The sequence below is a fragment of the Hippichthys cyanospilos genome, chromosome 22, assembly GCF_059441005.1.
Source record: "Hippichthys cyanospilos isolate Australia breed blue-spotted pipefish chromosome 22, RoL_Hcya_1.0, whole genome shotgun sequence".
Classification (NCBI taxonomy): Eukaryota; Metazoa; Chordata; class Actinopteri; order Syngnathiformes; family Syngnathidae; genus Hippichthys; species Hippichthys cyanospilos.
In genome coordinates, this window is record NC_142390.1 from 102,610 (window position 1) to 126,793 (window position 24,184).

Below are 24,184 nucleotides of genomic sequence, written 5' to 3' on the forward strand. Positions count from 1 at the left end.
TAATGCTCGGTGGATATACTTGGAGAAAAATGTTGTGCATTTGGTGACTCAAAATCAAAATATTTAATGGAAAAACATGTACGTATATAAAAAAGCGACAATAGTACGAAAAACTTCATTACCCACAATTCATCGGTTCGAATGCCACTTCCTGATGAAAGACCGGTTTAGGGTGTCGATAAAACGCCTGAATAAGTGACGTACCCCTCCCCTCCCTTTGATAACATCAGAGCGCTCGTTATGGTGACTGTATTATTATTGGTATTATTTGATATATGAGCTATAAATAACCGCGATCTCATCCCTCGAATTGATGTTTTATGAATCTGTCGCTTCACGGTTAACCAACCTCATCTTCGCCCCGTGTCAAGGTCGTCAAACCTAACCAAAGAAGCGGACTCCGTTTTCTCCAATCGATATTTTGGGAGTTTTCCTTTTCTCCCCGATCAGCATGGAGGAGGACGGTCTGAAATTGCTGGTCAAACTAACCCGGGACGGACAGTTAAGCGCTCTGAAGAAACACATGGAGACATGGCAACTCACGGAGGCTGGCCGAGACAAACGCCTGGGTCGCTCCGGAGATACTCTCGCGCATTACGCCGCCCGACACGGACATTTGGACGTCTTGGATTTTCTGATCAAACAAGTCGGCACCCATGTGGAAGTTTCTAACGCCGATTACAAGCGTCCGCTGCACGAAGCTTCTTCGAAGGGCCACCTCGCATGTGTCAGCTATCTGCTGAAGGAAGGAGCCAAAGTGGACAGTCTCAAGAAGGGGGATTGGTGAGAGTTCGCACTACGAAACGGCGCAAAAGCGTCAAATCGACGCGTGTATCCCGGCTATAACCGCCGCTCGGGGCGGACGCGGCGCCAGCCATGCTCATGCTCAGTTGGACTGTCCTCAGCGGAGGACTGTATCGGTGACGGCAGGAATCCTTAGGTCGCTGGTTCGAATCCGGCTCGGAGGAGGACGCTTGTCATTTTTACGTACGCCACTAAAACACATTTGACGCCGTCGGGGCGAGCCACCGCGACAAAAGGCGATTCGAGAAATAGCATGTAAAACCCCGGAGGCTAAAGAGCTTTTGCAACCATTTGTGTTTTTATAGTGTATGCTTTCTCACTACCTTCTAGCAGCCATAGCCGGAACTTTTCTGAAACACCTTCCATCCCATTGACCCTCGCAGGACTCCTCTGATGATGGCTTGCGCTCACGGGAACCTGAGCGTGATCCGGGAGCTGGCGGAGCACTCTGCGGACCCTTTCCTGAAAAACAAAGACGGCTGGAACGCCTTCCACATCGCCTGCAGGGAGGGCCGGCCCCCGGTGGTCCGCTACCTCCTGGACGCCGCTCCCCAAGTTTGGAGGAGCCGAAGTAAGACGCGTAGGACACCCCTGCACACGGCGGGTGAGCTCCTCGGTCGCGTCTCCCATGGAGAAAGCGGACGTCGCCGCCTTACCGTCTGGTTTGTCGGCCCGTCGTCTAGCCATGCACGGCCGCCGGGAGGTTGTTGGCGTCTTGCTGGAAAGGTGAGCTGAGCGCCCTCGCGGCGGGGCTTCCCGGCGAAGTCGCGAGAAGAAGCGGACGGCGCCGTCTTCCGGGGTTGCCGGATAAAAGCGGCTGATTCCGCGTGACCTAACGCGAGCCAAATAATGCGCTGTCCAGATGTGACTACGCCCCGGACGAACGAGACAGCTGTGGGGTCACCCCTTTCATGGACGCGCTGAGGAACGGACACATCTCGCTGGCCAAGCTTCTTTTGGCAAAGCACCAGGAAAGTCTTCCGTCGGGCGTATTTTAGCGCTTCTCGAAGAGCGGGACGTTCCCTTTTCCGAACGAAGAGCAAATCAACCGGAACAGGCCCCGCTCCGATCCCTTCCGCGGCAAAACCTTCTACGCCTCGAGTCAATACTTCACGCGGAGGTTTTAAAGCGCCGACGTTTTTAGCTGGCTCGCAAGTGAGGACGTAGGGTATTTTTCGGATTACGGACGGCACCGGACGATAAAACGCACCGGCAGCTGTTTGACGGGAGATCTATTTTCATCAGTTATGGGCCACACCAGTGCTTTTTTGTTTGTATTTATTCATTTCACATTCATCAGGGACTGAACATGCCTGCCGAAGAAGAGCAGCAGCAAGGAATTTTCATTCAGCGTAAGGAATTTTCATTCAGCGTAAGGAATTTTCATTCAGCGTAACGCCGACGAGCTCGGACGGTTAGAATAGCGCACCCACGCGACAGTAACACGCCCGGTTGCCATTACTAGGAAAAAGCGGCGTGGCTGCGCCCGAAATTGACGCTATTCTAACTCGGCTGCAGGCATCTCCGACTGCGACGGACGCTCTGGGGATTCAGCCAGTGCACCAGGTGGCCGTCACCGGCCAGGAGGAGGCGCTGCGGTTCCTAGTGAGGGAGCTTCACGTTGACGTTAACTGCAGGGCCACCGCGCTGCGGCTCACCCCCTTGCATTATGCCGCCAAGGTAAGATTAGAACTACCGTGCCATTTCCCCCCCAAATAGCTTGCGGGTGGAATCACAAAAAACAAAACGTTTTTTGTGCGTCTTTAGGAGGGCCACGTTTCCGCTATAAAGACGCTGGTAGAACTGGGAGCAGATCTTCGCGTTCGGGACACAAAGGGGAGGACGGGTAAAACCGCTTATGCGCTCGCGCCTTTCAACAAGCGGGATCCGATTCAAGCAGTACTACGATCACGGAAAGAGAGCATTGTTTCGCGGAAGTAGAAATGGCCGCTCGTTGGACTTTCTTTTCCTCGCGTAGCAAAGGCCGAGACTTGTGCGGCTAGTTTTCCTTCTGTACCCCCCCCAAGCTCTCCACACGGCCTCCATCGGACAGCGCGCGGACGCCGCCGGGACGTTGATGAGGCTCGGGCTCCAAGACTCCCAGGACGCGTCCGGCGCAACGGCCCGGCAGCTCGCGCAGAAGGTGGACGTCGTGCGGGTCTTTGCTTCCGCGTCCTCGGATCCGCATTTGCGCCTTTAATCAAATAAAGGAAGGGAAGACAATTGTTTCGGATTGCCGATCTGCGTCGATAAACGCGTGACCCCTCGCGAGCAAGCGGCTTTCCGGTCGTTCGGAACACACATGGACTCACGTAGCCAAAAGTGATCAGAAAACCACGGGCTCGGCAATAATTCACTCGTACAATAACAGCGATCCATTGTCCATACGGACGTATGAAGAATGCGCGTGATCGAATGACACCTGCGAGCATTCCGATCGTTCAAACGTAGAGCCACTCAAAGGAGAAAAAACGAGCAAGGTTGTCTTCGTATCAGACGGCGACCGGGAAAAAGCTCGATTGGCAACAAAATGTACTAAATCGAGCTCAAGAAAGGGTCGCGCTTGTACTCCCGAACGTCAGCGAGAAACGGGAAGGAAAACTTACCCTCACTCAGCGGTCGGACGCCATCTCGCCGCACCCGTTCGCATTCGCGGGGGGGGGGTCGACCTTCTTCTTCTGCTGGATCGCCGGATGTGGCTTCGCACATCAGCGCCCCCCAGCGGCCCGTCGTGACGACGCCCTCGGCCTCCCGCGGAAACGCCTGCTTCACTTCGACGGCGCAAAACCAACGAGGAAGAATCGCTTGGCCGAAAGGGTCTTGCGCATCTTAGCCGCACACGGAGACGTATGACGACAAAATCCGGAAACAAAACCTTATTACGTCAAATCACCAACGTCATTTGTAAATATACGTCTGGGGTTGGAGTGGGACAAAAAGGGAATGCCGAAGACTCCCAATTACGCGATTAAAGTGATATATATTCAAACGTTTCAATGATTACGAAGAGCACATTTACATGCAAGTTGAGGGCCGCACAAATTGCAGCCCTTTGCACTAATTGCGCAACGCAATATTTAGATCTGGTCATTCCATCGGATTCTGTGAATACAAACCAGTAGCTTATGTTAAATATCATTTTGGATATAAGTTAGCATAATTGTATGACTGTTCTATATTTATTCGACACCCGTCTCGTGTTCAGATCCTTGTTGCAGCTGACTTTTGCACCCTAGAGCAATTTCAAAACAAGGTGTTAGAAAAACGGAATTTATTGTCATCCTGAAAATATAGACCCAATAATAAGCTATATAAAAGTCCACGAATCGCTATGTACAATATGAAAACATGGAATTACATCTTTGCATGCTTTAAAAGGCGCACGTACATACAGATTGTCAAAAGCTTTACATGCAGAATTAGTGTTCTGTGCTCTGATGAGCCCCCCCCCCCCCCCCCACGTCCGGAAAAAACAAAACAAAAAACCAAAGAACAACTTGTCCTTTTGGAAGGCCAAAAAAACAACAACAAAAAATCACTCAGAAGTTAGAACCTGGTTTCATGATCCAGGACCTGTGGGTAAAAACGTTAGCGTCATTTTCGAAGTCCACACGGAACGCAAGGCTGTCCTCACAAGAATTGCTATACAAACGCGCGTGCGTGAGAGCGAGAGTGTCACCCGTACGTCCTTATCTCTGCTCCGGAGATTTCCTGCATGATAGTGGACGGTGGCCGTGGTTCCAATCTGCAAAGGAAATCAATTGGCCATTAGAACGCATCGACAATGGAAATTTGGATCTCGGCGCCCGGGCTTAACCGGGAAAAAAATGAGTCCGAAACGTATCCGGAAACGCAGCTTTACGACACACGGCTCAAAGATTAAATGCAAAAATAGACGATTCGACAGAACTGTACTCGATGCGATGACTATCTTTGAGAGAGGGGGAGAGACGACAAAAATCCCAAACCTTGTCGCGGCCGGACGCGTTCTGGGAGCGCTGCGGGTGTTTGTCCGAGATGCGCAACACGGCGTCGTGCAGGGTCAGGAAAAACATGGACGGCCGCACCTCGTGGTCAAAAAAGCCGCCCTGGTGCAGTTTGTCCAGGATGGAAGCTACGATCGCACACACAAAACGACATCTGAGAAACGCTCAAAGAAAAGCGCCGCTGCTTCCTGCGGGAATTTTCTAAGGCTTTGTTCGCCAGCGTTAGCCGCGGGCGCTACTGCTTGGCATTGGTAGGCTAAGCTCGGGAGCCGCCTCCTCGGCGACCCGGCTCCTTCTCATCGAGGGCCGCGCTTCCGCTGACCCTACCGAAGCCGGGAGTCCCCCCTCGCTTCGCCAAAACGTGAGAAAACGTCGACCGGAACGTTCGCGTATTTCTTCGTTCGTCAGGGGGCGCTCACCGTCGCAGGCGACGATGTAGACATCCACTTCCACGCGGACGAATTCCTTGAGGGCCTGCGACAGAGGCCGCGGTGAGGACACGCCGCCCGGCGGGACGCGCGCGCAACTGACCGCTCGGAGACCCTTGAGAGCCGACACGTCCAGGAAGGAGACGGCGGCGAAGTCCAGCACCAGACTGTGCAGGTCCACCGGGGGGACGGCGATGCCGGCGGGAAGCGGGGCCCTCCAGTCCACGCGGGCCGGCAGGTCCCCGTAGTCCACGGGCAGGTCCAGGTCCTCCGGCCGGCTTTCCGGCTCCTCCGCGGGGCCGCCCGCCGCGTTCAGGAAGCCGTCCTGCGGTCCCAGAACAGACGGCGGCCTCGCGCCTTCGGTCTTTTGCCCCCACGACGGCGGGCGGCTTTTGTCGTTTTGTTTTTTTTCCGCCGAGACACCCGTCGCAACCCGGCGCACGGGCCGACTATGATGCCGTCTCGGCCGCCGCGGCGACGTTTACCATCTGGTTATAAAATCAGCGGGTCAAAACATATCCGTAGCGCAACCTTTGCCGGTTTCCCTTTTCCCGCAAAGGGAGCGCTTGGCACCGCGCAGTCGCCAGACAACGCGCGCGCCTATTGGCCGAGGACCGAACGGAACGACCGCACGGCGGGCGGCGGGAAGCGCAAGCGGCCGATGGCTTACCGGCGTCCACCGGAGATAACCTCCCTTTAGAAGTTTGCGCATCGATCGCAGCGCCTTGTTCCTCTTCCTGAGCACCCTCAGCGGATTGAAGCCGACCTGAGGGCCGTTCCCAGAGGCGCCCGGTCATTCTGGCCGCGCCGTCGAGCGCGGCGTTCGGAAGGAGGGGAAAGACGGCGGCGCTTACGGCTTCCGTCAGCTTGCTTCTGAAAAAGTCGATGTTGGCAAAGAAGAGGGGCGCGGGGATCCGGAAAATTTTCACCCCTTCCGGCTCGTACATCTGGAGGACAAAGGCGCCTTTGGTCGGAAAGGGAAGGTTCTCCGTTACGGGTTGCGCGCTCGCCGGCTCACGTTCGCGTAGTCCTTTCTGTCCTTGTAGATGTCGGTGCCTCGAATGTTGGCCAGCACGCTGCAGCGGGGGCTGAAAGGCGCCGCCGGAGGTACAGGCGCGTGCGTTTGCGTCAAAACAAGAACGCGGCGGTCAGAAACCACAACCGCAGCATTTTAAGGCGCTCTCCCGCGACGCGGTCGGAAACGACGGCGGCCGGAAACGACGGCGGCCGGAGCCGACGCCTTCGCTTCCCCGAGGCCCGGAGCGCTCGGCGGGGGACGCGCAGGCGTCTTCGGGGGGACGCCGTTCCCCGTATGCCGTGCGTGCGCCCGCCGCATTCAAACATTTCCAACCCGCGGAAGAAAAGGTCCATCTCCAGTTTTCATTTTTCTTCGTAGAATGTAGGGAAACAAAGACCCGAAAGGCAGGGGTGGAAAAAAACCTCTTTTTTTCCACCCATCCATGAACTCCAGACCCGTTTATGAAAAAAGGCAAAAGCGAAATGTTTGAATTTGCTTGAAAATGGGGCGAAAAAGCAAGCGACGTCGCCCGGTGGTTTCTTATCCTTTTCTCGCCCCCCTGTAAAATTTGCACTTTTCAATTTCCACCTCCCGCCGGCCCGTACCGCAAGTTTTCGTTCGAGATCGTATCCCGCAAAAGGACGGAAACGAAAAGGCGTTTGCGCCCCCTCGATCCGTCAACCCGCGCGACCAAACGGACGGCTTACAACTGAGTCCTGAGGACCACGCTGAGCAGTTCCACGGCCAGACCGGCGGCCAGACCCAGATCCAACCCGAGCAAGACGGCCGCGGCACACGTGCCCAGCCACACCGCCTGGGCGGGAAAAGAAAACGAGGTACGAATACGACCCGGATGGATATCCTCCCGCCGACGCGCGGAGGCGCTTACGCAGTCCGGCTTGTCCCGCCTCCACAAATGGGGCACCTCCCGGAACTGCGTCAGCATTCCTTTCAGGTTGACGATGACCACGGCGCCCAGCACGGACTGCGGGGAACGGGGGTCAAGCCCGGTCCGGGGGAAGGGGTCGTGAGGCCGAGCCCACCTTTGGGAGGGGGTCCAGGAGAAACCCCAGCTCCAAGGTGACCACCATCACGATGAGCGCCGACAGCACGCCGGCGACCTGAAGCCGACGAAATCAGCTTCGGGTCCCCTGACGCTTCGGCGCGGTCCGCGACGGCGGCGGGGCGGCACCTGAGTTTTTCCACCGGTGCTTTCCTGCACCGCGCTCCGGGACAGGGCGGTGCTGGCTGCGAAACACTTGAAGGACGCGCCGAAAATGTTGCTGACTCCAAAAGCGATCAGCTCCTAGAAAAGGAAAAGGGGCGGCGTCACGGACTCGGCGTCACGGACTCGGCGTCACGGACTGTTACGTCACGGGTTGTTGCGCCACGCACCTGGTTTCCGTCTATGGCGTAGTCGTGCTTGACGGAATAGACTTTAGCCACCGAGAAGGCCACGGCAAAACCCACGATGGCTATGGGGAAGGCCTCCGCCGCCGTCTCTCGGAAAACGTCCGGGCTGGGCGCCGTCGGGGACTCGTACCTGAGAAGGAAAGCGACAGGACACCGTGCTGGCCCGGTCTCGTCTTGGAGGCCGGGGACCCCGAAACGCTCAGAAGGTCGGCCGCCCGTCTGGAAACATTTTCAGCGCGGACAGCCGCTTTCGCCCGTTGCCCGACGGGCCGCCCACCGAATCGTCGGCAAAAACGGCTCCTTTTCAATCGGAAAAACACTCTTTTTGGAGACGGGCGACGGAGGAAATGGGATCGCGGGCAAAACCGGCAACGGTTTCCAGGACGGTTACCCTAAACGTCCGATCCGTTTCAACGTCGGGCGGATGAGGCTCGCGCGCAATTACGCTTGGACCTTCCGAGAGCCGGCCGCTCGGTTGGCGCGGAGACGGCAAAAATAACCGCGGTCCAAGCAAAGGGACGCGGGAGACATCGTCAGAAACAACGGCAGAGTCGGAAAACGTCAAAGTCTGCGTGAGCGCGCCTGCAAAAGTCTTACCCCTTTGGGATGTGACCGACCACGTCGATGCCGTATTTGGTCCTGAAGTCAAACGCGTAAGAAACGCCGCACGCGACGACAGTCTGATGAACACATTCGTTTGCGTAAACCTCGACGAACGGCGTCCGGCCGCGAGAGGTTCCTCACCATGATAACCTCTATGGGGACGGGAACGGGCAGCTTGGCTTTGAATCGCTCATTGAGCTCCTTCACCGCGAACACCGCCGCCATGATCACCGAGGAGATGACCACGTCGCACGCGTTGGTGGCCTGGATCTGGTTGAAAATCACCTCCAAAGTCTGCGAAAAAAGGAAAAAGTTTTGTTTTATCAGGCTTCGGGTTAGCGCGAGGCGCCGCCGATCGCGAGCCGATTTCTAGGCTCACGTAGATAATGGAGAGCGGTCCGCTGATTCCGGGGACTTGCAGGCCCAGCACAAACTTCAGCTGGGACACCAGGATGTGGATGGCGGCGGCGGTGGTGAAGCCGGACACCAGGGTGTCTGACAGGTACATGACCACGAAGCCCACCCGCAGGATGCCCATGGCCAGCTGCCACACACGCACCGTGAGCGTTCGCTCGCACGCCAGCGGACGCCCTTCCCCTCCCGAGAGCTAGCCCGCGTGCGAGCAAACGCCGCGCTCCTCTATCCGTCTCGGTAAGAGAGCGGCTAGCACGTCTCCTCGCACAAAAAGGAACGAAGCGGGAGCGAACTGGCTCACCTGCATGATCCCCACGAGGAAGGTCACCGACGAGGCCACCAGCACCCTCTGCTCGTCCTTGGTGAGGCCTTCGAAAGCCGTGACGTTGGCGGGGGGGCCCCGGTCCGGCACCAGCCTGGTGACCGCCGAGCCGATCATGAGACACAGCACCGGGAAGGGACCTGGGCAAAAAGCCGGAGGGGCCTCGCCACGCGGGCTCGCCGGCAAGCGCGGCGGCGAAAGGGAGAAGCGCCTTACCCACGGAGATGTGTCTGGAGGTTCCCAGGAAAAAGTAGATGACCACGGGGAAGAAAGCGGAGAAGAGGCCGTACCACGGCGGAAGGGAAGCCAGGAGACAGTAGGCCAAACCTAAGGCCGCGCGCCCCGCGAGACAGACAAAGATGAAAACTCTTCCTCGCTCGCTCATCCAAATAAGAGGGCGGGCGCGCGGCGGGAATTTGTCGCTTCCTAAAGCAAACAATGGAAACCCCCCGCCGGTGCGCCCCGTCGGTCCCGGCCTCGGCGACGCTAGCCGGGAAGCCCCGCCTCCCCCGGCCTTTCGAAAGGAGCCAAATCGAAGCGCGCCGACCTTGCAGGACGGCGACCAGTCCGGTACTGACTCCCGACACCACGTCGCTGAGCAACCACTCCTTGATCCGGTAGATCTTGAACCAGCCCACGATCGGCAGGAGGGACAGGAGGGCGTTTTTGGCGCGCCGGGCGTCGCACCTGCACGGACCGCGAGCGGCGGAGGGTGACCGGGGGGCGGGGAAACGGGGGAACCTCTCAAAGTCGCCTCACGTGAAGTACTGCTTGACGTGGTCCAGCGCGCCCTTGCCGCGCCTGCGGAGCTTCGGGTGCTCCTCGGCGAAGGCCTCCTCCGAGTACGAGGGGCGCTCCACCGCGTACTTGCTGGCCCCCTCTCGCATGGCGCCCGCTCGCGTTACCTTTCCGGACCCGCTGACGCCCAGGTGCATTTAAGGACGGCGGGAAGCCCGAGATCGCCTTTGAGGCTGCGAGGACAAAAGCGCGTGACCGCCTGTCGCGTTGCATCTCCATTACAAGTAGAGAGGCGCGCCAGAGAGGCCTGCTTTCCGTCAACGGCTTTCTGGAGAGCGAGCGCCTTTGTGCGCCTCGCTTTGAACGGGACGAGGACAAGGTCCGCCCCGACGTCGGGCGTTTGGAACGTTCGTCCTGCGCCCGCGCTCAGAGGAGCCAAAACAAAACAAAAACTAGTTACCAGAAAATGACATCCCGTCTTTTGGACCCGAGGTCAAAATGTTGATATTCGCGGCGGGAAGCGGACGAGAATAATGGCTCCTCAAGAAGTAAATACAGTAAGAGCGCGCTTTTCCCCGAAGCCGTGAAAAGAAAGCCCCCGTTGTAGTGCTGTCACCTACCCGGCGAGCGCTAGAAGTCCAAACGTTCCCCCTCCGACGCCGGGAAGGCAAGTGCGCCGGCCGGCCGTTCGGCCGTCAGTAAATGGGGACGACGCCCGGACTGTAATTATTAACAGTAATGAGCAAGGGATCCCGCCGGTTGGGATGCCCGCCTTATCCTTGACCATTGTTCTCACTGATATCTATCTGCCTTTGAAACGTTTCAGCGCTTTCCCGCCCCTGGAGGAGGGACGGGACGGGACGGGACGGGCCATTGTTGGGAGGTGGAAATCAAGGAGCTGTTTTAGCGGGCGGGGGGGGGGGAATGCTGCCAAAGGTCAACGGCAGCACCGTCTTCGGACGCTCGCTAGCCGGAACCGCTGCCGAGCGGGCCCCCAAAACACGGGACAAAACACGTCTCCGTCGCGGACCCGCAGGCTTTCTGAGCAACTAGAAAATAGCGGCTGGGTCGGGACTTTACGTTGACGTGGTTAGAATGGAGGGGAACGGGCCGACGCTCGCCGTTTCACGCGAGGTCGCCGAGCGGCGGCGCGGCGCTTTGCCCGTCGACAAACCTCAACCGCCGCTTCCACAAATTCAGCGTCTTTTTATGGATGACTTACGGGAACGTTTCCTGCCATCTCATCTATCGGCTCTCGGTTTGTTTTACGCTCGCCGATCGGTCCCATCGAACGTACGTACGCTCTCATCCGTACGACGATCCAACTTGGACCGCGTTCCCGTTTTGGTAAATTCTCAACAGTGGGCTTCTGCAGATGAAAATGAGCGACTTCCCGCCTGAGTTCGGGGATGGCTCCACGAGACGTTTGCGCTCCATCGCGGTGGACACGGCGGTTCGATTTCGTGACGATCAATCAAACAGGTGCCGCGTTTAGTGGGGTGGGGGGACTGAGGATAGAGCCTTGCGGGACTCCATGACCGCATTTTATACAAGCCGTTAAAACGTTGCCAACGGGATTTGACATATTACTTGGAAATCTTCCAAATGTCGAATCGTTCCGCGCGCATGTTATCAGCGGGCGGGAGGGCGGGCGGGCGCCGCTGACGACTTTCGCCGGAACGCAAACACGCACGCGCGGTTAATTGCGCCAACGACCTTCCCGAGACGCCTGCTCGGAATGGAGCGGTTCACTCCAGCGATTTCAACTCACGGCAAACGCGGGCGTTCGCTCCACCTCCCCCCAGTTTATTAAGATCAAATAAACTCATGAGGTGAGTACGCATGACTCATGTCTGATAAACGCTGACGCCGTCCTGGACAGCGCCAAGGCCAACATTTTTCCCCGCCGCCCGCACGTTTGCTTCCATGATTGTCCGGCCTAGAAAAATCACGTGAACTAGAAAGAACGAAGCCAGTCACCTCCGAATGCCGTGTTAGGAAAGGACGAGGTGAGGCCTCGAAGGACAACGCCCGCTATTAGGATAGGCTACCACCACATCGCTGGATGGTAGGATTTCCCTCTTTATTTTGTGCAGCGCGACGTGAGGACGTAGTGTAATGTTTACACCATGTGCAGTGCACTAAAAGAATTGTTATCGCGCGGTGATAAGCAAGAAAGATTTGGCGGTATTCATCTCCGAGGACACGCACTAACCGTTTGTTATTAATGTTAGTCATGTATTCCTAATCGAGCTTTTTGTGGTGGAGGACGTTCTTCAAAATTTCGGTCTATTTTTTAACTCTGTTGCTAGCAGAGATTTGGAGACATTGTTTATCCCTAACACTTTTGAAAATAATTGAATATACAAATACTTGAATTGAAAGGATACTGTTTTGGGTATACTTATGGCCACTAGTTGAAAATGATATCACGGTTGCAGATTCCGACCAATCACGGCTCATGCGCGTAAGTACATACGTATGTATTTGTTTCTATATATGTATAAAATCTCCTCCCGAGGCCCACGTCCAAGAATCATGCTACGAGAACGCTGTTTGAGGCCCCCTAGCGACGCATTGCGGAGCAGCTTTCGCCCCGTCGGCAATTTCGGCGCTCGTCGGCGAAATAGCGCGCGCGCGCTCATTTGGGGTTTCCGTCGCACTTTGGCTCGGCGGCAGGCCGCTATCGAGTCCCGCTATCCATGTGAGGGACCAGAGCGTGACGGCGAGCGTGACGCCGAGTGGCCTTCGGCGACGACGGAATTGCGCAACGGTGCAACGTTCGTTACCTTGGCGGAAGGCGCGATGGAGGCACGTTGTTTTGGCCGCTAAATAAAGGGGCCATAAAGAACACGGCGGCCGCGTCTCTTTCCAAAGATAACGTTTACTGTCTTGATAAAGGAGATCTTTGGTAGATGCAATAAGGCTTGAGATTACATGTTGCGAAGGAGGTTAATAAGTTGAGGTTTTTCGCGGTAGTGCGACTTACCCATTTGGAAAGGTCAGCCGGCTCATGCTCAATCACCGGAGGAGCCGACAGCGGGTGGGCGCTTTTTCCTCGGGTGCGGGCAGGAGAGATGGCCGGCGGCGGGCCGGGCCGGGCCGGCCGGTCGGTCGGTCGGTGTGCGCGGCCTCCTCCCGCCCCGGGCTCCTCGGCCACCTTCGCCGCGCTGCGCGTGCGCCACGAGTGGAGAGGGACGCCGGCAGTTTGAGTCTTTGGAGAGATGCGCCGGCTCAATATAAATGGCATCCACGCGTGCTGTGCTGTTGTCATGTTGGGCGCATACTTCAAGATTACAGACTTGATCAGATTGTGAGCGTGGTTAAGCAATTTGCCCGCTTTGCGCAAATCTGCCGCCGCGTACGCGTCGGTGTGCACAAAGGGGGCGTTTCATTTCGGGACCCGTCAGCGAAATGACGCAAGCCCGGATCTAAACCTCCGTCGGTCCTCACTCTTCTTCTTCTAATCGACAAAATAGAAAACCGCGGACAAAAAGCCGCCCGCGGTCGTCAGTGGCAGCGAAGGAGTTCCGGAATTGCGCATTTTTGCAAAACGTAGCGCGGCCAATAAAGGAGAGGAGCCAACCAAGCGCATCGGCGGCGACTTGAAAGCCGGGGCGGAGACGACGGCCGACCCGCCTTTAGCCGGGAGACTCGACCGATGAAAATCGGGAGGCGCAAACGACGACTTACTTGCGGTCCGCGCTCGACTTCCTCGTCTCGCCTGACCCTTTTCCCGCCCGTACGGCCAAAGGACTGAGATGCTTCTTAGACTTTGGACCATTCTACATGGAAAGTCTTGCGTTCCAAGGCTGTAAAAGGCAACTCTCGCCGAGGAACCTTTTTTGGTGGCTTTCCGAGCTTCTGCGTAAAAGATGACAACTACGTTAGCGCGGGAAAAATCGGGACGAGTCCAAGCACAAAGAGCCACATCGTGGTAAAGTGCGCGGAAAGACAAAGGCAAAGGCAAATTCTGGCTCGAGCTAAACGGCGAGTGACGTTCGAGCGCGCCAACAGTAAGCCGGGGTTTGCGTCGGGGGGCCGCCGCGACCGCCGCCGCCCATCAAATACGCGTCTGCCGCACTCCCAACTAGTTTCGAGGACGGCAAAAAGGGTTCAAAAGGGAGATCGGGGGAAAAACGATCCAAATGCCAAAGACGACTCGCAAACGCGGTGTTTTAAGCGGCGCCGACACGGACCCGCCAGCGGGCAGTGTGGACGTGGGGATTATATCGCGGGAGTGATCAGAATGTGGACACCTTGGCTGATTAGCAGCAAAGTTCAAACGGCTATTGTTGTTCTCCCTCCGTCACCTTTTGCTTGAGCTTCTTGCGTAATCCCGCTTAGTCAAATCCCTGAACGTTTTCAGCAGTTTCCAGAGCGCTCCCGACACGGAACCCGCGCGCGGCCCCGACGGGGAAAAAGCCCCGACGGCTTTCGACGAAAATAAAAAGCTGCGGGAATGGGATGGAAAGAGGAGTAAGGCGCCGGGCCGCAGACCGACCGGGCCGCAGACCGAATCTTATGTTCCGCTTTAGGGGTTGCACTTTGACGCCCGCGAACGGCAGATCAAGAGCGACGTCCCGGCTACCGAAGAGTCGCGCCGGGCGACGCAACACGAGCCGGGGCCGTCGCGCACCGCGGGACCGCCGGGCCCCGGCTCGTGTTGTTGAAAGATCATTTCGCCGTGACGACGGCGAGAACTAGTTCAAACTTTGACATTTTTCATTTTATTCAGGTAGCAGCAACAGTCCGCCCTCCCGTTCACCTCGCACACAAATGTCGCGCCCGCACGCGCACACACCCGCTCTTCTGCATCTTTCTTTTCCGGTGAATGGGAGGGGCCCCCAGTTTCAAAAAAAGGTTCGTTTAAAGCAACTTCAAATAAAGCGTACGCCGGAATACCAAATCGAAATGCTCCAAGTACAAGAATAAACGTGATTCATTTCAAACCCGAAGTAAGCTTTATCTATCTCTAAGCAGGTCTTCATCCGTTTTTCCCGCCCCTTTCGTGCCTCGTCTTTCATCGGACGCGGACTCGGGCCACTTCCAACCAGCAGATTGAGCAAAAAGGGGGGAGAAAAAAATCATCTAAAACGCACACAAATATGCTGTCAAACCAGAGGCGGGATGAAATTGGAAAGCGGCTGGAAAGTACGAGCGTTTTCCTCGCAGGCGAGAGGGACGGATTAGCGTTGGCGCGCGCTCCCCGCGGCTGGTCTTGCCCATTTCCGTTTGGAGGAGCGGGAACGGGAAAAACAAAAAACAAACGCAAAAATGCTTTTGAGGGCGCGGCGGCGCCGGGCCCGCGCGCCATCCCCGTTTCCTGGAGCCGCACGCGTACGGCGGCTACTTCCCGGAAGCCGAGCTGCCTGCCTGCCCGCCTCCCTCCCTCCCTTCCCTCCTTCCCCGCCCGCCGCGCTTGAGGTCAAAGTTTTCGGGGAAGGTCCGAGTCAGGTCCGGCGAGCCGGCCGAGGGCCGTCGTCTCCCTGGCGCCGGCCGGCTAGCTGTTGTTGTCGGCGGTCATGTACTTAAGGGCGGCGAAGCCGTAACGCCGCGACATGTTTTGCTGGAACTCCTCCTTGAGGGTCTTGAGGCAGACCCGGTATTGTTTGTTGGAGCGGAACTTGGTAATGTCGAAGCTGGGCGCGTGCGGCATGTGGATCATGTACGCGTTGGGGAGCACCACAAATTCGTATTCCTGCAGCCAGAGGGGGAGAGGAAAAACAAGCTCCCGTCAGTGGCCCTTTCGTTGCCGTCTGGCGGAGCGCGCGGCCGAGGCGGGTCCATCCCGGAACGGGAGGAAGGCCGAGGAAGCGCATGCTCGGGGACTTTTGTCTCGTTTCGGGGGAATTTGACAAGTCTGCAAATTACGTACGCGGGAAGCGAGTCGAAGAAGTAAGCGGCCGCCGAAAGTAACCGTTTGCCTTACTGCGTAAAGTCACGGATCGTTAGTTTCGGCACCTGCGCAAAAACTCCATGGGATTATTTCCTTCTTAAAGGTGCGGCCCGGCATGAAGCGCGCCATGGCAGAGCCGCTTTTGAGCCGTCCGGCTGAAAAACTTTACAAGGACCTAACCGGCGGATGACCCCGGCCGGCCGAAAGCGGGCGGCGGCCAACGATCGTACTGTACGCGCCCCCCCCCGCGGGAAGGCCGCCCTTTTCCACCCATTCCCTAAGCGACAGGAAGGAGAGCTTTCGGGAGGCCCGACCGTAAATCCTGCTATTTGTGTTTGCGGGCCGCTTCCCCGGCCGTGGGAAGGATGGGCGGGGGCGTCTTGCCGTTAGGCCTCTGCCGCTTGTTATTCGCCGGCGCGAGACGGACATTTACGGCGCCGCCGCGCAAAGGCGTCTCGTTGAAAGCGGCCGGCCGTTTTACCTGCGCGTCCAGCTCCATGATGTGCGCCACCTTGTTCCAGCCGAAGCCCACGAAGCGGCGGTCGTACTCGGGGCTGTCCCGCCTCACCATCACGTACGGCTCAAAGTCGGCCTCCCACTCCACCCTGTAAGGCGTGGTGGCCGTCCGCCATTTGGCGAAGTTTGTGGGGGCGTGGCCTTTGGTCCACACGTGGTACCTGGAGGGGGGGGGGGGTTTAAAAAAAAAACAAACACCGAGCCGTCTTCCTCATTTTACGAGCTCGAAGGTTCGGCTCTACTTTCGGAGCCTCCTGCTCCAGTCTCGCGTCCGAGCGCGGCGCCCCATTCGCTTCGTGCCGCGCGCTCGGGTTGTTAGCTTGGGTGGGTAAAGACCCGCTTTTGTTTTGTTTTTTCTGTCCGCCCGCTTCCGGGTTCCGACCCCCCTCCTCCCAGGTCGCGCGAGAGCTTGGAGACGGTAACCCGCACCCCCGCGTGAAGTAAGTCCGAAGCCGGTCCCGTTTTTTTGGTTTCGGGCCGGCGTTTCGGGGCCCGGTTCGCCGGCGTCGCGCGGGGTCCGGCGGGGCAGGTACGCGCCCGGCTCACCTGAAGGTGAAAAGCGTTCCCATGTCGAGCTGAGAGAGAAGCTCGGCTTTGGACTTGGGGTAAGAGAGGCGGTAGCGCAGCGTCTCAAACGCCGGCACCACCAGCGCTTTCTTGCTGTCGCCCATGTCCAGCTGCGCCACCGACTTCCTGCCGACAAAGCCGTAAGCCGAGCGCCGCGGCGAGGGAGAAAGCCCGACCGACGGGCGCTTACTTACCTGAGGTACTCGTAGAGGCCATACATGGGCAAGAAATCGATATCGGACAGGAACATGTACGGCGTGTTGACGTGGCGCGAGGCAACGTTGCGCAACAGGTTGACCGGGTAGAACTGGCCTTCTTTGTAGACCACGTGGTAGGCCACGTTGCCTCGGCCGGCCAGCACCTCGGAGCCCTGGGCGTAGCGCAGGAACTGCTGGGCCTCGGCGTCCGACAGGTACAGCGCCAAGCTGACGGGGCCTTCCCAGTGCTTGCAGATGGCCTCCAACATCTGAAGCCTGAGGCCGCCAAAACATCGCCGTCAGGGACCTTCGCCACCGACGCGCTTCCGCCAATGAAAACGCGCTCTCCTCATCGCTCTTTAGAGGGCACCGACCGGGCCTTATCCTTTTCGGATTACTGGCGAGAGCGGGCGGGACGAGGGTGGAAGGACGCCGCTACGCGAGGGGGCACCTGTCCATGGAGAGCTGCGCCACTAACGTGACGTCCGCGTCGTCGGGGGTGACTTGATACTCGTAGTGGAGGAAGTAGAGGTGCGTCCTGTGGACGGTGAATCGCTCGCGGCGGAACTCGTAGCACGGGTCGTCTTCGTCCAGCTCGGAGAGCGTCTTCTGGAGCTACGGGGGGGAGGAGAAAAAAAAAAAAAAAAAAATCGCACTCTTCCAGACACTTTTTCATGAGCGGCCAGACGCTACGTTTTAGAAGCTGAGTTCTTTGCCCGCGGCAACGCTTCGGGACGACCTCGGAAGAGACTTCACCTCAAACGCTTTCAACCTTTTTCCGACGGTGCGAAATATCCTTCAGCCGACCACGCCCGACCGGCGCGGAGCGTTTCGGCCTCGACTCGAGTTAGACGAGGATCTCCCGGCGTGCGGCGAAACACCTTTTTTTATTTTTGCCTCGTCTGCTGGAAAACGGCGACGCGGACGACAACCTTCCCTTGCCGCGAATTGGTGGCAAGGCTCGGCGCGCACTCACGTTCTCGCTGTTGCGATCGGCCTCGCTGGGACAGCCAAACAGCTCCCGGCGCAGCAGGTTGCCGTCGTACTCCAAGAAGGTCAGGTAGAGGTTACGGAAGAACTCCACGTGTTTGTTCTTGACCCGCAGTTTCTTCGGGGAGTTCCAGTGGATGACCTGCTCGGAAAACAAGTGGATGGGGGGGGCAGGTTTGCGACCCAAGGTCCGGCTCCGGCAAAGGACGGGGTTTCGGGGGGCGGGTCCGACTTTGGGCCGGTTCAGGGGGGGGTACAGGCGTCGACCCCAAAATCGGCTCAAAGGAATAACCGTGAAAAAAACATGTTGGGGAACATTGGGGTCGCTCCAAGGAACGAGAACCGAGGAACGTGGGATCGCTTTTTTTTTTGGACGACATACCGCACGTACCGCTTTTACGCCGGATGATAAATTATGTGCATTTGTATTGGAAACAGACTACCAAGTTTCCTTTGTTTTAAATGGCCAATATTCGCTTTGCCCGGCAGCCGACGGAACGCCCTTTCATATAAAGCTACTGCCTCATTTGCAGTTTCAGCCGCGCCTCGGGGCTTCGTTAACATTCGGCGGCGTTCCGAGCTTTCGGGGCGCGTCGGATCTTAAACTAAGTCGGATCCCCGTAACCCAGGAAACTATCCGAGGAATGATCGAGTGCGCGCGGAAGCCCCGCGCGAACGGGCGGCGGTACAGTTCCGCTCTCACCTTGAGGTCCGACACGTCTTTGTAGCACTTCTCCGATCGGGTGTGGTCGGACAGCTGGACGTTCCAGAAGCAGGGCAGCTGGTGAACCAGGAAGGGGTTCTGCTTGATCACGGCATTGAAGATATCCTGCAGACACCCGCGCGCTTCAGATGACATTGATTGCTCCCCGGTCTTCACACAAAGGCTGGCCTGACCCGATTAACGATAATGGCTTTTAATTGGTTTTGCCGGGACGTTTTGAAGTGCGCAAATAGGATAGACACACGCACGGATGGAAGAGTCCCCCCCCAAAAGAAAAACCCAAACCAAACCAAACAAACAAAGAAATACAACAAATACCGTTAAGTCAAACGACAAGAAAGGGCACGTGCAGAATGAGAATCCCAGCAGGGGGAGCCCCAGTCAAATTTTGAGAGGCAGCCCATTCTGAACAAATTTCAAAAAGGACTTTGCTCGGTTTTTAATTACACCGTGGCGATATCCATAAGGCGCCAAATCAATATCCACGCTATTATTTGCTATCCGCCCAGATAGCAAATAAGGGCAAAATGCATCCGAGCCTGAGCGCAAAGGACAAAAAAAGAACAAATATTAACATACACACGTACTGTACATACGCCATTTAATCCACTACTCGGTCAGTAGCATAACATTCTAAACTTCTAAACAGGCGGCATCCGGCGCTGGCCAAACACCAATAAATGCTACGCTCCATTAGCATAATTAGCATGCTAGCCTAGTACAACAACTTCAATGTACAGGACGTCACACGCAAGCAACCACCTGCTCTATAACACACAACTAACACCCAAATTGAACATTACAAGGAAATAAACTCACCTTTCATTACAGACAATCGCAAATGCGCTAGAACGTGTATTATGAGCAACTTTTTCAATTTATGTCACGGACGAGGAAAAAGAGAAAACGACCTTGTTGACGTTGGACTGGTGTCGCGTTCATCGAACGCTCGCGGCCTGGGAAATTACAGCATCGTACACAAACAGCGCGCATCAAACCCTAACCCAAAGCCTAATCGCCAAGACTGAAGCGGCGGCGGTTCCGAACACGCGCCGAGCGGTACCGGCCTTACTTGCGGGCGTCCTTACTCGGCGGCTGCGACCTCGGGGCCGCCAACTTGTGCCCGTGTTACAATCGGGGTTAATAAAGGATTTATAGCCGGCGACATTCGGGCCTCTCTTTAAAAATGGCGGCGAGGTTCCCCCGCTCCGTTGTTAGCAGCACGAGCACATTTCTTGGCCTCTCGCCGCCGGCGGCGCGTCACGCGCCCTTTTGCGCCCAATGGCCAAGCGCGCCATCGATCCAGAGAGGGAAGCCCGGCCGGCGGGGGGGATGTCGCTGCCGTCGGCCGGATGTCGGCGCGGTCGCCGCGGAAAAGGTCCGGACCGAGCGCTTGTTAAATCAAATGTAAACGCGTCTGGCAGAGTGCGGCTTTTCGCGGCCGAGCGTCACGAGGCCAAAGCGTTTGAGTGCTCGTTTCCCCCACATGCACGGGAAACGGAACGGAAGGGAAGGCGTCTGCGAGGGAGCTGCGTAAAAAGCAAGCGCATGAGCGCCACGTGGACCCATTGAAATTCGGACGGACGGGAGCGCGGTCAGAAGCCTCAAGTCGGGAGGTCGGCCTTGAAATTTTACCTGGTCCGCCAACGAAGTGGACAGCATGCTCATTAACTCCCGCTCGGCGGTCAGCCTCCACATCTGCTCCCATCGCAGCTTCCGAAGTCGATCGAGGAGCAGCAGGATCACCCCTGCAAAGCGCGCGGGCGACGCCTTGGTTAGAAAGGCGCGGACGGACGCGGCGGCTGCAATTCGTTCTTATTTGAATGATTTCTGAGGTCGTCCGGGGAAAAAAAGTTTGACAAGCCTTGCGCGAGGAGGATCCGCAGGGGAAAAGAAGGAAAGGTTTTGGACACGGAGCCTTCGCGAGACTCTTCTCGGACTTGTCTTTTGCCGGCGCCGGCCGTGCAACCTTTTGCTACAAATAGCCCTGACGCAATTCTGCTCTTTTTCATTTTTTTTTTTTCGCATCAATTGCATTTTGTCAGACAGAAAAAAATGGAACCGGATGAAAGCGGGGAACGGAAACGCGCCTTTTCCCGGATGAAAACGGGGAACGGAAACGCGCCAAAGCAAGTGTCGCGTATGGGTAAGTGATGGCGGCGCAGGGATCGGTAGAACCATCGCCGTGACCGCGTGTTTTTAGTTGTTGTTGCGTGTGGCACGTGGCGTGACAAGGCACCTCGGTACATACCGGTGTTAAAGCCTCGCCCCAGGGCAGGCCAGGGCCGGTGGTTCTTCCAAAGGTTCCCGAGGTACCAGTCACTCTGGTTCTCCACCAGGCCCAGAACTTGTTGGCCTGAAAGCAGAACAAATATCCACGTGAGCCATTTGACTCATTCCCGACCAACTAACCAAGTTAAGGGACGTCTATTCCTACCTACGGTAAAGGGTTAGGGTCAGGGTTGAGGATGAGCCCATCCGGTGAAGTCTCTCACTCCCTCTAGTGACGGGCACGTTTCAACGCAACAGACTAAGTACGCTGCCCTGTTTAGCTGGGGGGGGGACACGCTCATCTCCTCATCGTTCTTTGCGGCTCGGATTGTATTGACGCTGACCTTTCAAGCATCCAGTGACTGCTTTTTGCATTAATACAACTTTCGAACCATCATATTGATCAAATCCAAACCCAAAAGCACTCTGGCGTCCCCGGCCCCCAATCTAATTCTCGGCGGTCTTTCACAAACTTTTTCAGATTTCGGCGCTTGGTTATGGCTGCGCTGACAAAAGTCTTGACCGCAAGCCACTAAAGGTCATTGAGATCCCCCCCAACCTTTTGCTCCCTAACTGGTTACTTTGCCACAAGATGGCAGCAAAACATGTTTGGATGATGTTGCTCTCCATTTGAAAATAATCATGTACAAAACAAAACCCCCTCAAACATTCCTTTAGATTTGCAGACACCTGCAGAAACCCTGAGATGCGCCGCTTTAGACCAGAACCCAAAACGTGAAACGGCTTCATTGGCTTCAAGCCGGCGCTGTGCCGTACGCGTCTGATTTTGAGAGGCTCCGTATGTCGGACGGATTTTATTCGGCAACTTGAGAAGACGGATTGTGCAACCGCTTTATGTCTGAAAAATACATACCCCCATTTGAGAGCCGCCGGTCCGCCATGAAGCTCCTCAACTGACATCCTCTTAGTTTGCTGATGGCAGTAAAGCATTACATCCAAGAAACAGAGCACTTTTGGGGGTCACATGTCCTACTGTAGGCAAAACTGTCCGAAGAGATCGGCGGCCAAGACTTCAGGGGCTCCTTAATCCCCTTATTAAGGTGGCTTGGGGGGGGGGGGGGGCCTTTACAGCCACCTCCGTGACAAAAACCACTTGGGCAATGATGCCATGAAAAGACGGAACGTCGCCACGAGATCTCCACAGGATACGTTTTATGAATAGTATGCTCACATTTTACTGCCAACTTCCAAGGAGGCAAAAAAAAAAAAAAAAAGCTAGAAAGCCCGAAATGATGATGTCAACGCCACAAAGTGTTTGGACATTCCTCATTCATAAAAGACACATTTATAACATCCTTTGCAAACTGTGTTTAACTATAGTGAATATAAACAAACAGAACGTAAAGGCAAAAAAGCAACCGCGGGCGCCTTTTAATGTGGACGCTTAAACTTAACTAGCTTGTCGTCAATCATGTTTAGTGCTGGAACAGGTAGGCATGGCGCACATTTATTTAGCCATTAATTCCTTCTTAGTACCAAACTGTTAATTACTGAGCCTTTTAAATTGCGCGGCGTCCCGCTGTTCTTCCGAGGCGACCGTCGGAGAGCTGCAAAGTCGAGAGGAAAACGGGACTGAAAAGGGAAACAAAAAAAAACAAATTGGCGCTGCCGCCTCCTTCAATTACGACAATGAAATACTTTTCGTTGGGGGAAACAGTGGGGCTTGCTGTCAAATTTCAAGAAAAGAAAAAAAAAACAAAGACTGCAGAAAAGGAAGCGAGGACAGCATCAAAAAAAAAATCAATCAATCAATCAATCAACGGAAAGAAAGGGCTCACGCCGGCGTCTGGATTTAAACAAAGCCGTCAGGTGAAAGGCACTCAACGCTTTCATTCATCAAATGCGCACCGTACGCTTTAGATGATGATTTGGGAAAGAACCCAGCAGGTTCTAACGCTAGAAAGGAAAATAGTTGCAGCCGTAGCGATATGGGGGAAGAAGTTGTCATTTTCCAAGAAGGACCGCGCAACGTTAGGGAAGCGGTATCGAAAGGTCGCCGACTCCGGTTTGAGCTCGCGCCTTAGTCGGGCCCTTACTAACGGCATTGCTAATGGGAGGCCGGCTCGGCAAATTTTCCAGGCCAGAACAACTCCGCGCACCCCTTGGCATACGCTCTACCAAGGGGCGGCACTCCTTCGAAGGAGAACATCCGAACACCAACGGCGGAGCGCCACGCAGGTCATTTAAGCATAGAGGGGGCGTCCGGTCCCAGCGCCGACCCGACGACTTTACATTTGCGCTATTCCAAAGCCGTTTCGACGCGTCCCGCGCCCGATCCGGGACCGAAACGGGCGATAGCGGATAATTCCTTTCGGGTCGAGGTGGAAGCGCGGCCCCGAAACGACGGCGATTTTACCCACCTCTGAACTTGTGGAAAACGGCCCAGAGCTCGGCGATGTCCGTGGCGAAGGTGATGTCCGTGTCCAGGACGATGACTTTTTGGAGGTCCGGCGGGAGCGTCTTGGTGAGCACCAGCTTCATCAGGCCGTAAATTCCCGAGTAATGCTTGTTGGGGATCCACGACACCTCCGACTGTATGACGGGCGCGGCCGGGAAACAAAGCAAACGATCCGTCGGCGCGACGAGGCGGCGGGAAGCCGAGCGGCCGTTTCTCGCAGTTTCTCACCTTCAGCTCGTCGGCGTCATAGAAGTCCACCCGGACGGCGGGAACCATCCAGGTGTGGAACAGAGACGACAGGATTTGCCGAGCTATGGAGTCGGTGACGAAATGGAAATGAAGCGGGTTCCGCCTGCGGACACGCGGCCGCCGTTCAATACATTTTATGCGCTTTCGGACAAACTTCAAAGCCTTCCCTAACTTCAAACGCGCGGCCATGATCAAATGAGGTGCATTGTCAGGCGCGCGCGCGTCCTACTTTGAAGAATACATGGCAGCAAATGATCAGGGAAAAATTGCTTTCTATTGGGAAATGTTTATTCGGCCGTTTTCATGCGCAAATGACCGCGCATCTCAGGCGTTTGAAGAGAAAAAAATAGGTGAAAAATAGCCATCCGCTCGGGCAAACGGGTCTGCGGGCGGACCGAGTTTCGCCTTAACGGCAAATTGAGATGGCGGATCACCGGATGCTCGTGGACCGGACCGGGACGGGGCTCGACGAGAAAGTCAAATGTCCAATTCCGGCTCGACGGCAGGAAGGCGACGCGGGAAACGACGCTTTACCGCACTTCGGTCTGGTCTCGTCGCGGCGTGTGGCGCTCGCTATGCGGCCGGAGGCCTACGCGGGCCCTCCGGCGGGGCGCCGTCCGCTCTAA

General features: G+C 56.4%; 3 protein-coding genes across 7 annotated transcripts in view; 1 reads left to right on the forward strand and 2 right to left on the reverse strand.

The window, feature by feature from the left end:
- Positions 1 to 132: 132 nt before the first annotated feature.
- ankrd16 (ankyrin repeat domain 16) lies at positions 133 to 3,027 on the forward strand. Its single transcript, XM_088406876.1, has 7 exons — positions 133 to 783; positions 1,188 to 1,408; positions 1,488 to 1,530; positions 1,667 to 1,793; positions 2,323 to 2,484; positions 2,572 to 2,650; positions 2,832 to 3,027. Exons 1-7 carry the CDS (start codon positions 452 to 454, stop codon positions 3,002 to 3,004), a joined length of 1,137 nt encoding a protein of 378 aa, XP_088263002.1. The 5' UTR covers positions 133 to 451; the 3' UTR covers positions 3,005 to 3,027.
- Positions 2,066 to 14,276, reverse strand: LOC148405211 (chloride anion exchanger-like). Of its 2 annotated transcripts, none has more exons than XM_088406869.1 (20): positions 9,748 to 14,276; positions 9,536 to 9,675; positions 9,205 to 9,315; positions 8,968 to 9,128; positions 8,632 to 8,796; positions 8,394 to 8,546; positions 8,247 to 8,329; positions 7,632 to 7,779; positions 7,429 to 7,542; positions 7,280 to 7,357; positions 7,126 to 7,221; positions 6,944 to 7,050; positions 6,237 to 6,306; positions 6,073 to 6,165; positions 5,889 to 5,984; positions 5,210 to 5,543; positions 4,773 to 4,918; positions 4,490 to 4,549; positions 3,411 to 4,377; positions 2,066 to 2,998 (listed from the first exon to the last, which is right to left on the reverse strand). In XM_088406869.1, exons 1-19 carry the CDS (start codon positions 9,921 to 9,923, stop codon positions 4,351 to 4,353), a joined length of 2,358 nt encoding a protein of 785 aa, XP_088262995.1. In that variant the 5' UTR covers positions 9,924 to 14,276; the 3' UTR covers positions 2,066 to 2,998; positions 3,411 to 4,350. The 2 variants fall into 2 exon arrangements, with proteins under 2 accessions (XP_088262995.1, XP_088262994.1); XM_088406868.1 differs by having other exon boundaries at positions 4,484 to 4,549.
- Positions 14,277 to 14,437: 161 nt separating this feature from the next.
- Positions 14,438 to 24,184, reverse strand: part of LOC148405212 (xylosyl- and glucuronyltransferase LARGE1) — a 53,871-nt gene continuing 44,124 nt past the window's right edge. For all 4 annotated transcript variants that reach the window (XM_088406871.1, XM_088406872.1, XM_088406870.1 and 1 more), the window contains 11 exons: positions 23,538 to 23,661; positions 23,272 to 23,443; positions 20,871 to 20,975; positions 20,255 to 20,367; positions 18,599 to 18,724; positions 17,882 to 18,037; positions 17,357 to 17,520; positions 16,903 to 17,181; positions 16,688 to 16,834; positions 16,107 to 16,302; positions 14,438 to 15,427 (listed from right to left, as the gene is read on the reverse strand). In XM_088406871.1, the coding sequence (XP_088262997.1) occupies positions 15,230 to 15,427; positions 16,107 to 16,302; positions 16,688 to 16,834; positions 16,903 to 17,181; positions 17,357 to 17,520; positions 17,882 to 18,037; positions 18,599 to 18,724; positions 20,255 to 20,367; positions 20,871 to 20,975; positions 23,272 to 23,443; positions 23,538 to 23,661 (1,780 nt within the window). In that variant the 3' untranslated portion in view covers positions 14,438 to 15,229. The remainder of the gene's footprint in view (positions 15,428 to 16,106; positions 16,303 to 16,687; positions 16,835 to 16,902; positions 17,182 to 17,356; positions 17,521 to 17,881; positions 18,038 to 18,598; positions 18,725 to 20,254; positions 20,368 to 20,870; positions 20,976 to 23,271; positions 23,444 to 23,537; positions 23,662 to 24,184) is intronic.